Source organism: Parasteatoda tepidariorum, chromosome 8 (assembly GCF_982258835.1).
Source record: "Parasteatoda tepidariorum strain Cologne lab strain chromosome 8, Ptep-v5.0, whole genome shotgun sequence".
Lineage (NCBI taxonomy): Eukaryota > Metazoa > Arthropoda > Arachnida > Araneae > Theridiidae > Parasteatoda > Parasteatoda tepidariorum.
Genome location: NC_141762.1, coordinates 5,488,099 through 5,505,836, shown reverse-complemented (window position 1 = coordinate 5,505,836; position 17,738 = coordinate 5,488,099). Strand labels below are relative to the sequence as shown.

Below are 17,738 nucleotides of genomic sequence, written 5' to 3'. Positions count from 1 at the left end.
CGTAAGTTACCAAAAACTAGAAAAAGTTTTTGTGTGTAAAAAAGAACAAGTGATACAAAAGTAAGAATAATATTTTTTCTTCCTTTGAGGCTAACACTAAATAAGCAGCAGTAGTTTTCTTTTCAAATATTACTTATTTATTGTTTTGTGCCCCATTCAATATATGTAAAAGTTACTGACATGCATGCAATAGAAGTTTCCAATGTGAAATGAGTTTATTCCTCTTGAAAATTGACATAAAAACTAAATAAGATGTATCCAGTTACTATACCAAAGTTTAAATAAATTATCACTGCCTTAAGATATTCATTTTAATGAAACTCTTTGCTTTAAGTTATTAATTTGGGTGTTGACATTCATATGTTTTCAAAGTTGAACGAAATCTTTCGACAGGCACCGGGAGTTAAGGATGTAGTTATAATCAGAGATGCTAATGGTAGCAAAAAGAAAGTACAAGCACGGCATCTTCATCATTCAGTTCGAGAAATGCACCAAATGTTTATGGAAGAAAATCCAGAATGCAAAATTGGAAAAACTAAATTCTTTGAGCTTCGTCCAAAGCATGTCTTGCTTAGTAGCAAACTTCCAGGCAATGTTTGTGTTTGTAAGCATCATGAAAAGTTCGGATTGACTAAGGAAGCCTTCAGCAAAATTTATAATGTTCCATCTTACGAAATTCTTTAGAAATTTATTTTATGTTTAGAAAAAACAGCTGAGTGCGAGTCTCTAGAACAGATGAGTGGAGTGTCTAGTCTATTCTCAAAATCTCCACAGATTAAAAACATTAAGCATATCTACCATTTAAGAGTACAAGAAGGCATACCAGAAGAGTTTTTTTTAGTGAAGGATGTTGAAAAAGAAAATGATGAATCCAAGATAAATGCTGGGGGTTGATATATGGTTAGATAGGAGGACATGTTATATCCTGGTGTGGTAATGTCTGTTGCAGAGAATCAATTTAAAGTCAATGTAATGGCTGCTGTGGGAATCTATTGTAAATGGCCAGAAAAAAGAGATGAAATATTCTACCAGAAAGAAAGCATGGTGAAAAGAATTGAGCCCCCTGTACTAGTTAATAACAGAGGACTTAATAAGTTTGCAGTTATGTGTGAATAAAAAGTATCTGAATTTACTTCATGTACACTTCAACTGGACAGAAGGTGTCTTCTTTAGTGGATTCAGTTTTAAAGTCTTGTAATATAGATATAACAAAGTGCATCGGTAATTCAACAGACGGGACTGCAAATATGCAACGTGAATATAAAGGATTTTCTTCATGGCTTTCCAAAGAGTCCCCTGGTCAAATTCATGTTTGGTGTTATGCACATGTCTTACATTTAGTTTTAGGAGATACCACGAAGGCACTAATTGAGAGTGCATTATTTTTCAGCCTACTAAATAGCTTCGCAGTATTTTTACGTGAATCATACCAACGCATGAACATCTAGGAACAAAGTAACGAGCACGGAAATAAAAAAAGGCTCGCAACTATTGGAGAAACACGTTGGTGGTTCAAAGACTCAGCATTAAAGAAAATGTTTGGTTAAGTTTCAAACTCAGATTCAACTATTAAGCCGTTACATGTCACATTGATTACAAGTTTAGAAACTATACAACAAAATTCAAATTTCAAGCCAGATATCCGTGCAAAGGCAAAACTATTTTTAGAATCATTTTGCAAATATGAAACAGTAATCACCGTCAAAATATTCTCAAGAATATTTGAATTAACTACACCGCTCTCCCAATATTTGCAAACCTTTGGTTTATGCATCCTAAAAGCTTTTGGAATGGTATTACAAACGTGTTGAGAACTAAAAAAAAGTTACAAATGATTTCATTATTCGCGCAAATAAGGAACTTGAAGAAACTGAACTGAAATTTAAACAAAGTTTCCATAAAAAAAATTGATGCCGGGTGAGACAGCGTCGAATGAAACAGTTTTTGATGATGAAACCACTGCATTTAAGATAAACGTCCATAAAATTATTTTCGCACGGTTGTAGCGACAATGGAACGCCGATTTCCGGCAAATGGAAAATTATACGCCGATTTTTCCTATCTAGATCCGAAACGTTTCCCTGAAAAACGTCTTTACAAGCTTCAATCTGGCGAACTAAATGAGTTAAGAAAATTCTTGCTAAAATTTGACGAAACAGCTATTTTTATTTCAAATTTGCGGATTGAACTAAGAAATTTAGCTTTACATTGGGAAAAACTGAAAAATTCAGACTTAGAAGATTATAAAATAATCACAGAAGATCATTCAAATGAAGATAATAACGACTTTACTTTGGAAACAGAAGAAGTAAGTCTAAAATGTGAGACACGCAGTGCGCTCAAAAATTGTGTTATTTGTTGCTACAAGATGCTACAGAGATTAAATTTATTGACCAATTCTTACAATTTAATTAGTCTAGCATTAAAAGTTTTACTAACATTGTCAAAAAGTCAGGTTGCTTGTGAAAGATCATTCTCCACATTAAAAGTAATTGAAAATCGAATGAGGAGTACTTTATCTTCGGATAATTTGAATGCCTTCATGGTAATGGCAATAGAAAAAGATCTATTAATGAAATTAGATAGCGACGACATAATCGATCAAGTGGCAGGAAATAATGATCCTCTTTAAAAGTTAAATTAAATTTTAATTTCAGGACTTTTGAAGAAGCATTAAATCTATTTTTAAATTTTTTTTATATAACTCATTCATGTATGTGTAGTATAATAAATATTTTTATTTACTCTTCATCTTTCACATTACTTTTGATTTTATCAACCAATGTTTCCTCATAAGAACCATGTATTTTAAATTGAAATATATTCTATAAAGGATTATTAAGCAATTTTTATCTACTTTCTTACTTCGATAAATTAACTTACATTCATGAGAATTTATAAGTAAAAAATGTCTAAAAATGATACATTAGGAGCCGCGTACTCCTCGCTCACGCGGTGTTTATGTAAAGTAGTGGGCCGATATCTCTAAAATGCCCGGGCCGATTTTCGATCCCAGTCCGGGCCTGATGGTGGGTAGATACGAATTCCTCTCCTGGCTGATACCGACCCGCAGTACTGACGTAAAATACTCTCAGTGGGTAGAAATCAATGTGAGGTCCGACTAGGTTTTGTGGTTTTCTTCTCCATGTATCTCAAAAATCCCGGTGAGTTCTATCAGAAAGTCTTCCACGACGGTTTCTAATGCTTGAATCTGGAGTTTTCTAGTTTTCTGGATTGGGCTCGAAATACAAGGCTACGGAGTTGAATATTGAATATTGATAGTCAAAAACCCAAAAATGGGTCGGCTGTTCAGTGTCGGTTGTAAAATACATCCATCTAGAAATGCTTCCAGACGCAAAATGAAATAAATGTTAACGATACTGAGCAAGCATAGCTTGTTGTAAGATATAGTTGATCTACAATCTCATTTCAGAGAACATTTTCCTCAGTTAAGTGACCGTCGCCGGACGTTGAAGGAGACTGCTCTCATTGATCTAGGGGTGGAGAAGAAGTACAGACTGTGGCACGGAAAAGATTACGCCAATTTTATATGGAAGGATTTCGAGAACCTTAATGAACCTTATTCAGGTACTATACGGACTGGTTATATGATTGAGCATTTTAAATAAGTGGTGCACGGCTCACACTTCTGGTTATGAGCTGGAAGTAATGGGATCAACCTCAGTTTCTTTCACCCGGCAAATTGGAAGAGTCTGCAATATTATTTAAAACAGTCTGGTATTTTAAAGCTCATTGCAATGAGCCTATGACTCTCTATATCTAAAAAAAAAGCCTCCCTCGCCAGTCGTCCCGTCTAAAGAAATGTCGGTGACTATGATTACGTGTTTGAGTAGGGGTGTAGGATAAGCAGTTTGAACAGAGGCTGGTATGAGAAATATAAAAAGTGGTTTCCATAACTGCTGCGAGAGGAGCTGTTTAGGTAGGCTACGCACAAGCTTTTATTCTAAATAGAATCTTTTATTCAATTGCCTTGATTTATGACAGGCTGTTTGCGATAAACCTAGAGTAGGTAAAATTTATAATAAATTACCTTATTATTGCAATAAATCAAATCTTATTCGATCATTTCTGCCCTTTAATTTTTTTTATAAAATATCGTTAGTGTTTCCCGATAGGTTTCGATAAATGCGGCACCAAAACTATTTTCTCTTCTTTGCTAATGCTAACAACTCTAAAATAATATGAACAAATTAGTTTTTGTAAATGATATTGCAATAAGAATTTTATCATACAAAGATGCTCAATTTTGAATTTTTTGTCGCTTGCGTTGAATTTTAAATTGCACGGCAGCATAGGCTGATTGTAATAAGCCTACAGATTGTAATAAGCCAGACAGATTAGGAAATACCGAAGACTTTTTCCGATTAATTAGCCTGACTCAGTGGCAACATGTGCACTGAGATAAGCTTTTCAATTAGCCTACAACATGTACACTGTTGGTAATTAAAATCACTGCACCAGGAAATGATAATGTTCAGATTATGTAAGCAACAAGAGAGATTATGAAAAGCACGAGACAAACTACTGTAAAATGCAGATGACCACGTTCGCTGACGATATCGCATAATGAAATTATTTCATACAATTTGTGTCCATAAAGCAGATTAAGTGGTAGCAAGATGCATCCAACTATTTTCTGCAAACATAATGAACATAATAAACATAACTATTTCTGCAATAACGTAATGTGGCTTCAGGTTTATCCTTATATTACTGATCCTGTTTAAGACGCTTTCAGAAATTGTTACCAACCTACTCCCATTTTCTTAAAGACAATAAAACAACATCTACACTTTTCATTTTCTCCCATTCATTGCTCATTTTCTCTTCTCCATCTACAAAATGTTTCTTGATCTGAATTTGAATTTTATAAAATAATTAAATATTTATTAAATTTTTATTTTGAATTGAAGTTTTCTATGGGAAAAAATCAATCATAAAAATTGTTAAGATTTGCTATTGGCTAAGAATGTTGAAATTTGGCTAATACTTTTGATATTTGACTAATTTTCAGGCTAATAATACGAAGTCCTTAGACCTGACCCTGAATAAGCTCAGTGTTATTATTTCCTTTTTTACTAGAGTTCAAAAAAATCAATTGTAAGAGCAAACAGATTACCCCACAAAAGTCAGGAAATTTAGTATTTCGAAATCTTAAATCTCAGTTTTTAACTCGAAACCTTTAACAAATAACTATAATTGACATTGTATAAACACAAGGTAATCAATAAAATTCTTGATGTTTTTTTTTCTTCTTTCTTTTTGCCATAGAATGAAGGGAGAAAAGACAAATTAGTGTATCACGTGGTTTAAAGAAACATCGCGGTTGGTTGAGAGTAGGCATTATAAAAGCAGGTCCAACGCGCATTCTCATCAATCGTAAAATAGGGAAGACAAATGTGCAAGAAGTTCGTTCGGTACGATTTTGCTGAATATATTATATAATTTAGACCAGAAGATTATTGACAACAATAACAAATGAGCTTTTCAATGGCAAGGGGAAGTTAGCATAATTTTTTCACCGATATTTGAATTAGCTAAATAAAAATTTAATTTTAATCAATTTTATTTGTGTTTTCAAAAAAAGGGGGGGAGGGAGAAAGTATACGGAAGAGCCAGATAAAATGTGCCGAATACTAAAAATCTTTGGAAGGCACAGCGATCTAACATGACTTCTCATCCCGGCGCCCGCGCTCCCAAGCCTTCAATACATTGGTTATTTTCCAAGATACAACCCCTCAAACGCAAGGCAGCCTATGCACGCACGCAAGATTATACTTTGTGTCTCGTGGACTCGTCAAGTTTGAGAGTCTACTAACGGCCCAAACCAACACCTCCTAGAAGAGAGAAGGCGGTCTAACGTAACGAACATAAACTGTGTAGTGGGGGTGTTAGAAAGACGTTCGGACTACTAAAGGATCGAATTTTTCGTTTACGGTAATCCGTAGGAAAGCTTAGGTGATGTTCACCAAACGGTCAGTGCTAACCTGTTTTCGCAGCAGCTGGAACATGTGCAACAAAAGGAGCCAGAACTGGTGAATCACAAATGTGTACTCTTCTTGCAGGACAATGCCTGACCGCACGTCACGCGAGTGGTTAGGGATACTATACAATGACTCGATTGGGAGACTTTGCACCACCCTATTACCACCTCTTCCACTCTCTGCACAATCATTTTCGTGGAAAATCGTTCACCCATAAAGCAGACTTACGAACATTTACTCACTCATAAAGTACTCACGAACATTTTTGCTTTCGAAACCCCCAAGTTTTACCTTAAAGCAATGTTTCCCAAAGTGTGGTACACGTACCCACAGGGGTACGGGAACAGTTTAGCTGGGGTACGCGTTCTTATGCGAAGTATCTTGCAACAAACGAAAATTTCAACAAATTTTATTTAAAAACAGAGCTAAGCATGAAAATTTACGATAACGTATTTTTTTACTGGCTATTTTTTTGCAGAGTTAACAGTTAATAATTAGTTGTGATTTTTAATTTTTGCTCAATTTTTTTATAGTAAAAAAATACATTCATTTTTTTATTAGTGGTACGCAGCGTTACGAAAAATTTAGAAAGGGTACACAAAAGTCATGCGTTTGGGAAACACTGCCTTAAAGGAATTGCTCAGCTGGACACATGTTGGCAGAAAATGTCGATGGAGATATCTTCCATAACAATGAATAGGTTGCACTTTCGGTAGGTCATTTTCTTTTATGGTCATTAGAAACGGAAAGAATTTAGGGGAGAGTCGGGTAGCCCCGCCCACGGTCAATTTCATATGTATAGAATATTTTTTCAAGTCAATGGGCCATCGGACATTAATTGTTATATTAAAAGAAGATTATTTTCAAAGTTTCAAGTATTTATGCAGCTGGTAACATGGTAAACAATAGTTTTGAAAATATGTTGAATACAGTAGTCATGAAATTAAGAAAAATTGGTAGAATGTTTCGATTAAACTTCATTTTAATACTAAAAAAAATTTTTTTTCTATACATACAGCATTAAAGTATGTAGTCTTAAGTTTAATTTGCACAAAGAAAGAAGTTTGTATGTAAAAAATTGTTCTAGTAATTACAAATTTACAAAAAAATTGGATTTCGGGTAGCCCCGCTCACATGAATGTCGGGTATCACCGCCCAATTTTATTTCGTCGATAAATGTACGGTTGCAAAGATTATTATTTTATTGCTTCAAATTTGAATGTTATATGCATTTTTAACAACAAATATATGTTTTAATATTATATGAAACATAAATTTATATATTTAAAAATGAAAAATTAAATATTTTTAAAATGTAATTGATATATCCAAATTAAATTTAATATCAAGAAATCATAAATATTATGATAAGCTATTTGCTTACTTATTTATTTTCACTTATTTGTGAACGAATCAATCTACAGAAGCATTTGAATGCAATCAAAATACAAAGTGAATTTGTAATTTTATAAGAAGTATTTTATATTAAGTTTATAAGAAGAGATCAACCAAATAAGTTTATATTGAAAAACAACTATTGTTATTAATTATTGTTACTTAAATTAAATTATTTTCGTTAAATATTTAATATAAATATATATTAATATTATAATATACATTAATAATGATAAAAAGTATGACATGCGTTGTTATTAAATGATAGAATTCACTAAAAGTATATAAATATGTAATAAATGAAATAATTTTGTGATAAAAATGATAAATGAGGTTTATCTATTGTCAATACATTGGTCATTCTCATTTACACCTGAAAAATAGCTAAAAAACAAAATTTTTGTAACTGGGCGGGGCTACCCGACACATTTTGAAAAGAGCTGAAAAACAAGTTTTTTTAGATTTCTATTTTTTTAAGTTTAACTATTATTTTTTTGGCTTATTCTTTTTGCATTATTTAATTAGATGATAAAACAATAGAAACATACAAAAATGTTGATTATTACTCAGTATTATACAGAAATATAAGCAATACTCCTTAAGTGAGCGGGGCTACCCGACTCTCCCCTACCTTTTAATTTTAAATGGTTGAATCTTACCAACAGACATAATTGATCGTACTGAAACACCTCGAATGCCTTGGCATGATGTCGGATTATTCGTACAAGGAAGATGCGCCAGGGATATAGCGAGGCACTTCATTTTGCGGTGGAATCATGCAAAGGTTACTACATTTTGTCCTTATTTCAGTAAAATATATTTAAAGCCAATTTGATTGCCTGATTAAAACTCCTTCCTTCCTTTGTAGTCCCGCCCTATATTAGTTAGATTTCTTTAACGTTTTTTTTACCACTTAAATATTGATTTGCCTTCTTCAGTGACTCCATTTGACTTTTTTATTTAATTTTTGACATGAGTTTTAAACTAATGACGAAATATACTGCATACTAATAATGCTATATTTTAACACTTTGTAATATAATCAAAAAACTACAAACCACAGCGAAAAATTAATATGCGAACTCATGGCTGGAACTTTTAAGAAATGTTTATAAACTTGTTTTTTGTGAACTAAGGAAATTCATTGAAATCTAATATAGAAATCTCTTACGTATAGAAATCTCTTACATAGAAATCTCTTACGTGGCTCCCAAATTTTGGCTGTATTTCTTTTCCGCCGGTGGCAACGTTTGCTTTGTTTTGTTTACGTTACTATTTCTCTTATACGGCGAATCGACCCATGATTGCCGCTAAAAATGTCACATGCCAAATCTAGCTGAGATGGTTCAACATATGGAGCTTTTAAAAACGGAAACTGAAAGAACCAGAGAGCATCAGCTGCGTCAATCTCATACTATTAAGCTAGGCAGAAGTGAGTAGTCTTTGTCGATAGATCTCTATTTTAGTGTTTTGTCGAAAGCGCTTTTTTTTCGCGAATTTAATTGACGATTTTTGATTTATATCACGAATTATACTATAGCACATTTCTAATAGGTTTAACGAATTACATGTCATTTATTTGAATTCAAATTTATTTTAATGACTTAGTATTTACTAAAAAGATGTAATTTTTTTTTAAAAAAAAAGGGAGTTTTGATATGGATTTGAATGATTGTTTTGAATTCTTAAAATTTTGTGCATTTGCAATGTAACTAAGTTAGTAGCGAGCAAGGCGAGCTTGGTTTGCGAAGCAAACCATATAAGATTGCGTAGCAATTTTCGGGGGTTGTTGAGCAGGGGGCGCAACCCACTAGTTAAATATTATTCTAAAGGGATATACAGGAAAACCACTCGGGTGCGACCACTTTCCGTTCCACTGTAAAATGTTCGCTAAGGGAGGTGGGTCGTTCTTAGGGGTTACCTCTATTGACTTGACGGAAGATACATAATTTTTCGCAAAAGATTTTAATTTTAGTCAGTGTCACATTTTCTTGTTGCGGAAGTGCCATTTGTGTTGGCTTTATGCAGATCAACGAATGAAATTTAGCGTCAATAAAAAGGATCCCTACTTTTATAATTATGAGTTTTTTAACAAACAAATTTACCAATAACAAATTAAGTTAACAAATGTACCAATAATGAATGATAGAACTATTTTAACAATTATGTTTCTGTTTAAGCTTGTATTTAATTTTTATATCATAAAAAATTTAAAATTTAGTAAGAATTAGTTAGTTTTGAAAAATGAGAAGAGGTTTGCATTAGGTTGAGATTCTTCGTTTTTTGTAAAATATTTTTTTTTTACTCATTTAACTTTCCACTCTAAAAATGAATCATTGATAGCATCGTCTTCAATACACTCTGACTGCAACTTGAGGTTGTTTTCTTTCCGAGATCGCCAAAAAGAGCTCTCTAAATCAGAACCTCGCACAAATATTTTGAATACATTTTAATTTACTTATTTGTTTTGTTAATATTTTTAGTTTTGATATTTTTTCGTGTTTCCGTATTTGACCTGTTCTGAATTGGGTGCAGAGGTTTCCCTGCTCACTGGTAGACGTTTTGATAGTCTCTCTTAAAGGGTTTCTTCAACACAAAGCCTGCGGAAAAAATTCAGTACCTCTCAAAAAATGGTCGTAAATAGAGGAGGTCGCTACAAAGAGCTGATCTTTCCTGGAGGTTTCCCTGTAGAATTGGAAAAGATTAACTATATTTCAAGTTACAACATAAATTATGTTTAGAATGACTAGTTTATGAGTAAATGAAGAGAATGTGAAATTAAAAAAATTATCGTTATTTATTAAAAACGGATTTATTTATTTATCAATTATTAGTATTATTAAAAACGTTCCAAAGGCAGCATGCTATTTCTATTTACTGTCAAGACACCAATTTCCCCCTTCTCACCGTTATTGTCCCAAATGAATGGTTGACTGTGTAAGATAAGCACAGATTGCGCTAGGGGTTGAAATTCGTAGTAAAAAACGTTTAAAAAGGGAAACGTTTTATATTATTTCTATGTGTTAACCGCCTGAACATTTGCGACGCAAAAGATGTTCTTTTCTGTTGAAGCACCAATTTCCCCTATCATTCTAGGATAGAACATCTTACAGCTATCAACATTTTAGTTCTTTTGAGACAATCAGCACTGAAACAGTAGGGTCACAAAATGTCTTTTTTCAACCAGAGCATATGTTGAAGCTGTTTATCGAAAGCCATTCGAAATAATATATTCATTATGACTGCTGTTAACAGTTGACAGTTAAGTCAGGTTCTGCCTATCTTTAGACACCGCCTTAACACGCTAAACATGAAAATTGAGCAAAATGTCATAATAAAGCCACCATTTCGTGAAAATGAGAAATGTTTGTGATCTGATTTTTGAATAGTTGAAAATTACTCTAACGCTGTATTTATCTGGGCTCATAAGAATTTGCGAGAAATGAAAATTATTCATTGATTTTAATTATTTTTTATCTACGTGGAAAAATCTAGCCAAAAAGGCGCTTTTTCAAAAACCTTTAATAACTTTTAAGAGCCGTGGTAGCTCACGGGATTGGGTGCTCGTCTCTCAATGTGGTTTCTCGGGTTCGAATCCCAGCAATGACTGATCAATACGAATTCCGCACTGGGCTCGAACCGACGACGGTGGTGACGTAAAAAAATCCTCAGTGATAAATGGATCATGGGTAAGAGTCCCCTTGCCATCAGGCCACCGTTGGAGGTGTTCGTGGTTTTCCTCTCCATATAAGGCAAATGTGGGCTAGTTCCATCAAATGGGCTACGAAGAAGCTGATAGGTTAGCCAAATTAGCCTGTGAGAGATCAATGGTCGACCTGTTTGAAGATCCTAGCAGGCGGACTGCAAGAAAAACTTTGGAACGCGAAAAATTGATTGAATGGCAGAAGAGATGGAGTGACAGCTTTACAAAGGGAAGGCACACATTCGAGCTCCTCCCGAAAGTTCAAACGAGGAAAATCATGGGGAAGTGCAGTACCTGTCAACTTGTTGAGGATTGGGAACATATTTTAATCCAGTGTACAAATTTTAAGCACATTAGAGAGAAATTTTTTCATTCAAAAACCACCTACGAGTTTATAAAGCAGCATTGGTCAAACCCTAAAATAAAAAAGGGAATTGAGGAAATAATAAGAAAATTGTTTAGTAACAAGGCACCTCCCTGAATCCTGATGGCCTTTTGCTGCCTCTTGTTAGGAAAAATACACCTAAATCACGGCTTATTAATTTACCTGTTATGGTTTGATAATTACTTGAATTTTCTCTTAAAATGTTTTTTTTTTGTGCTTTAGTTTCATGCTTTGTCAATCTCTGCCACTATGTGATTCCTCATTTTGAAAATTTTAATCACTTGTGTTCCTAGAGTTTTTATATATAATATATATATGTCCTTTCCGTTTAAAAAAAAATTCCTGGAATTTGATACCTTTAGTACTGTTGTGCCAGCCGTAATTATATTCTGAGTTACAAACATCCTATATTTTCCATGTGAAATTGTTTCCTTTTATTAACTTTGCACCCCTACTGAAGATGCGACATCAATATCTCTTCTGACTGTTACTGTTTATTTTCTTTGTAATGTTTGTTTGCATTTAGTTTATTTCTAAGTAGCACTGTTTTCTGGATTTCATATTTAATATTCTACCTATTTGTTAAAAGTCTAATTTGAAAAATTTGAATATACGTATTTGCTCATGTAATTGAACTGTTACGCTCACTTCTAACTTTAGGAGTGCCCCCGGATGCCCCTTTACGGGGGCGGGTCGGGCTAAAGCTTGTTATTGGTATTCGTAAACTCAAACTTAGGTCACCTGTTTAATGACGGTTATAAAATCTACTAATAATTGGTAGGATGTTAGACTCGTGCTCGTTAAAATAGGAGTTCGAAACCAGCCGGCGGCAGATTACCCGTGTATAAAATGGTGACCGAGAAACGTTGAGGTCATAAAGTTCTCCAAGCTCCCATGAAAAATCTATACCTCTGGGTGCTGATCCAGGAGTTCCCTAGTCTTCTATCCGAAATTACTAGGCTACGGAGTTAAACATTGGTAGCCGTAAACTCAAAATTGGGTCGGCTGTTCAACGGCGGATATTAAAAAAAAAATTAAGCAATAATTAAATTGTATTTTCTTGTGTTCTTTCAAACTCATTTTTCAACTCAAAGTATTCTTTAAAGTACTCTTGTATTCTTTCAAACAAACTCTTTTATTTATTAGTTCTAAAGCCTAGGTAATTTTTATGGCCAGAAAGAAGTTCAAAAAACGCTGTAATGATTTTCAACTAGGTGGAAATATCTAGGTGGAAGTTTGATAACTTTCTAAAAAAATATTCAAACTACTTGACAGCTTTAAAACTCAAGTAACTTTTTAAGTCAAGATGGTATATATAGTCCAACTTAGATTCCCTTCGAGTTTAAGGAACTTAAACTGCGTTTTAGGAAAAAGTTGTTGTTCTGATTTCCTACTTGCCATGTCAGCAAGCCTGATTGGGAAACCAAGAAATTTAGAACAGAGAGTGAATTTCTTGTTCTTCAGTGGCACCATCTATGGCCAATAATACGATTTCAGCTACATACACGTCACAGGTCGTTTCACAAGGCTGACCCATTCATACTTCCATTCTTCGTCCACAGATCGCAATTTTGACCTGAACCAGAGAATGATCCATCTCTAATTCAGTACCCCAAAAGGTATAATTTGTTATGTGAACTTGGAGGACTTTGTGACCCCGACATATTTAATATGCACCAGTCACCATTTAATACGCGGGGTTTCTTCGGCAGTTGGGATTCGAACTTCCGTCCTCACGAACACAAGACCTTCATCCTATCAACCTTAGGAAAGAGTAAATGTAGATATTTTCAAGATTTTAAAGTTCAAAAATATTTCCTTAACTGCTATAGCTGCTAAGAAACCCTCTATCGATTTATTTACTTTTAGATGAAACTTAATTGTCTCTTCTATTTCAGAAGTCGAATCACCCTAAAGATAAAGCATACAATTATTTGTTACCAAAATCGTATAATAATTTGGGAGATCATGTACCAAGTGTTTTACATGATACCCTTGGATCTATATTTTGGGCTGAATGTCAAGTAAGTTTTTCCTTTAGACATCTTTTAGTAAAATATCTTTAAGTAAATTCTTCTTTTTTGTCATCAATTAAATATTCGTCTCCTACCTTCTGGTATCTTATAAAACCGCTGTTGATTTGGGAAAAAAAAATAATAAAAATAAAATTTTCTAAAAAAAATGGAAGGAGGCAAAAATGCACAGTTTACTGTGTTCTATTTTGGAAACCGGAAGGTTTTATCTCACCTAATCTCACAATAAGTTAAAAATTCGTGAAACGGTGGTGCATCAGAATGAGAAAATGATAGAATTGCGTTTTAAAAGTAACCAACCTATGCAGTAGTAACGTGTTGTAGTTTGAACAAAGAATATACATAGGGGAAGAAGGCTAGCCTCCGCAGGCATAATGTAAACCAGTCTTCCAAGGTTTGTTGTGGTCCCTGTGTTTAAAAGAAAAAACAACATCCAGGGGCACAACTTCAGAGATTCTATAAACGGGTTTGCATCCTCCTCTCCTCCTAACCAATACTGGGCATGGGGAAGCGTTGGGGGTGAAGAAGAAAGATTTTCTTTTTTTATATAGTTAGTTTGCTCTGTATTTTTTACTCTATTGATAAACATTGTACTTCTAAATAATATTTCTCTTTCAAAATACATTTATATCATTCATGTTAATTAAATCTGCTAACACATTTCGATATAAAAAGAAAGAATAAAATGGCAGTTAGTGGGAAGCACCGTACTTAACCATACATGTAGTAGTCCAACAATCGGTTCACAGGTTATGTACCTTTTGACTTAGTTTGAGTATGTTGCTCTCCCTCTAAGTTACTTTTCTGGTATAGCGTACAAAACCGAGACGTTAGTTCCGTATTTCTTCTCCTTTCTGTATTCCTTGTGGGAGGATAATCTCATAAGTTAGTCAATTGTTAAAAGGGAAGAGATCTTAGAGCAGATTTCTCACTATAACATGTAAAGCTTGGAGATGATATCATAACATTAACGAAAGGTAAAATTATGCAGGAAAAAAAATTGTTTAACCAATCTTCATTTTTTATAAGGAGATTTTTTTTTCAAAAATAACATAAACGATTATCATCTGATCGACTTTAATGCACATTAAATGCTTAAAAGAAACAAAATACACTGTTGCTAAAGACCACAAATGGCTGCATATTGCATAATTAAGCATGGTTAAATATCAAGGGAAATAAAAGAATACGAGAATGAGATGACATTAAAAAAAATAGTTTAATTTGAAGTCGAAAGCTGTTGGAAGTATCGGTTGAAGAGGATAACATCAGTTATTTTATACAAGATAAACGATTATCATCTGATCGACTTTAATGCACATTAAATGCTTAAAAGAAACAAAATACACTGTTGCTAAACACCACAAATGGCTGCATATTACATAATTAAGCATGGTTAAATATCAAGGGAAATAAAAGAATACGAGAATGAGATGACATTAAAAAAAAATAGTTTAATTTGAAGTCGAAAGCTGTTGGAAGTATCGGTTGAAGAGGATAACATCAGTTATTTTATACAAGATAAACGATTATCATCTGATCGACTTTAATGCACATTAAATGCTTAAAAGAAACAAAATACACTGTTGCTAAACACCACAAATGGCTGCATATTACATAATTAACCATGGTTAAATATCAAGGGAAATAAAAGAATACGAGAATGAGATGACATTAAAAAAAAATAGTTTAATTTGAAGTCGAAAGCTGTTGGAAGAATCGGTTGAAGAGGATAACATCAGTTATTTTATACAAGATAAACGATTATCATCTGATCGACTTAATGCACATTAAATGCTTAAAAGAAACAAAATACACTGTTGCTAAACACCACAAATGGCTGCATATTACATAATTAAGCATGGTTAAATATCAAGGGAAATAAAAGAATACGAGAATGAGATGACATTAAAAAAAATAGTTTAATTTGAAGTCGAAAGCTGTCGGAAGTATCGGTTGAAGAGGATAACATCAGTTATTTTATACAAGATAAACGATTATCATCTGATCGACTTTAATGCACATTAAATGCTTAAAAGAAACAAAATACACTGTTGCTAAAGACCACAAATGGCTGCATATTGCATAATTAAGCATGGTTAAATATCAAGGGAAATAAAAGAATACGAGAATGAGATGACATTAAAAAAAATAGTTTAATTTGAAGTCGAAAGCTGTTGGAAGTATCGGTTGAAGAGGATAACATCAGTTATTTTATACAAGATAAACGATTATCATCTGATCGACTTTAATGCACATTAAATGCTTAAAAGAAACAAAATACACTGTTGCTAAACACCACAAATGGCTGCATATTACATAATTAAGCATGGTTAAATATCAAGGGAAATAAAAGAATACGAGAATGAGATGACATTAAAAAAAAATAGTTTAATTTGAAGTCGAAAGCTGTTGGAAGTATCGGTTGAAGAGGATAACATCAGTTATTTTATACAAGATAAACGATTATCATCTGATCGACTTTAATGCACATTAAATGCTTAAAAGAAACAAAATACACTGTTGCTAAACACCACAAATGGCTGCATATTACATAATTAAGCATGGTTAAATATCAAGGGAAATAAAAGAATACGAGAATGAGATGACATTAAAAAAAAATAGTTTAATTTGAAGTCGAAAGCTGTTGGAAGAATCGGTTGAAGAGGATAACATCAGTTATTTTATACAAGATAAACGATTATCATCTGATCGACTTTAATGCACATTAAATGCTTAGAAGAAACAAAATACACTGTTGCTAAACACCACAAATGGCTGCATATTACATAATTAAGCATGGTTAAATATCAAGGGAAATAAAAGAATACGAGAATGAGATGACATTAAAAAAAAATAGTTTAATTTGAAGTCGAAAGCTGTTGGAAGTATCGGTTGAAGAGGATAACATCAGTTATTTTATACAAGATAAACAATTATCATCTGATCGACTTTAATGCACATTAAATGCTTAAAAGAAACAAAATACACTGTTGCTAAACACCACAAATGGCTGCATATTACATAATTAAGCATGGTTAAATATCAAGGGAAATAAAAGAATACGAGAATGAGATGACATTAAAAAAAAATAGTTTAATTTGAAGTCGAAAGCTGTTGGAAGTATCGGTTGAAGAGGATAACATCAGTTATTTTATACAAGATAAACGATTATCATCTGATCGACTTTAATGCACATTAAATGCTTAAAAGAAACAAAATACACTGTTGCTAAACACCACAAATGGCTGCATATTACATAATTAAGCATGGTTAAATATCAAGGGAAATAAAAGAATACGAGAATGAGATGACATTAAAAAAAATAGTTTAATTTGAAGTCGAAAGCTGTTGGAAGTATCGGTTGAAGAGGATAACATCAGTTATTTTATACAAGATAAACGATTATCATCTGATCGACTTTAATGCACATTAAATGCTTAAAAGAAACAAAATACACTGTTGCTAAACACCACAAATGGCTGCATATTACATAATTAAGCATGGTTAAATATCAAGGGAAATAAAAGAATACGAGAATGAGATGACATTAAAAAAAAATAGTTTAATTTGAAGTCGAAAGCTGTTGGAAGTATCGGTTGAAGAGGATAACATCAGTTATTTTATACAAGATAAACGATTATCATCTGATCGACTTTAATGCACATTAAATGCTTAAAAGAAACAAAATACACTGTTGCTAAACACCACAAATGGCTGCATATTACATAATTAAGCATGGTTAAATATCAAGGGAAATAAAAGAATACGAGAATGAGATGACATTAAAAAAAATAGTTTAATTTGAAGTCGAAAGCTGTTGGAAGTATCGGTTGAAGAGGATAACATCAGTTATTTTATACAAGATAAACGATTATCTTCTGATCGACTTTAATGCACATTAAATGTTTAAAAGAAACAAAATACACTGTTGCTAAAGACCACAAATGGCTGCATATTACATAATTAAGCATGGTTATCAAAGGAAATAAAAGAATACGAGAATGAGATGACATTAAAAAAAAATAGTTTAATTTGAAGTCGAAAGCTGTTGGAAGTATCGGTTGAAGAGGATAACATCAGTTATTTTATACAAGATAAACGATTATCATCTGATCGACTTTAATGCACATGAAATGCTTAAAAGAAACAAAATACACTGCTGCTAAAGACCACAAATGGCTGCATATTACATAATTAAGCATGGTTAAATATCA

General features: G+C 32.9%; 1 protein-coding gene across 1 annotated transcript in view; it reads left to right on the top strand.

Annotated features, from left to right (window-relative positions):
• Positions 1–17,738, top strand: part of LOC107442036 (phospholipase D1) — a 106,640-nt gene that overhangs the window by 56,747 nt on the left and 32,155 nt on the right. The window contains exons 13-15 of the mRNA XM_087149751.1: positions 3,434–3,588; positions 8,066–8,184; positions 13,387–13,512. Coding sequence (XP_087005877.1) covers positions 3,434–3,588; positions 8,066–8,184; positions 13,387–13,512 — 400 coding nt within the window. The remainder of the gene's footprint in view (positions 1–3,433; positions 3,589–8,065; positions 8,185–13,386; positions 13,513–17,738) is intronic.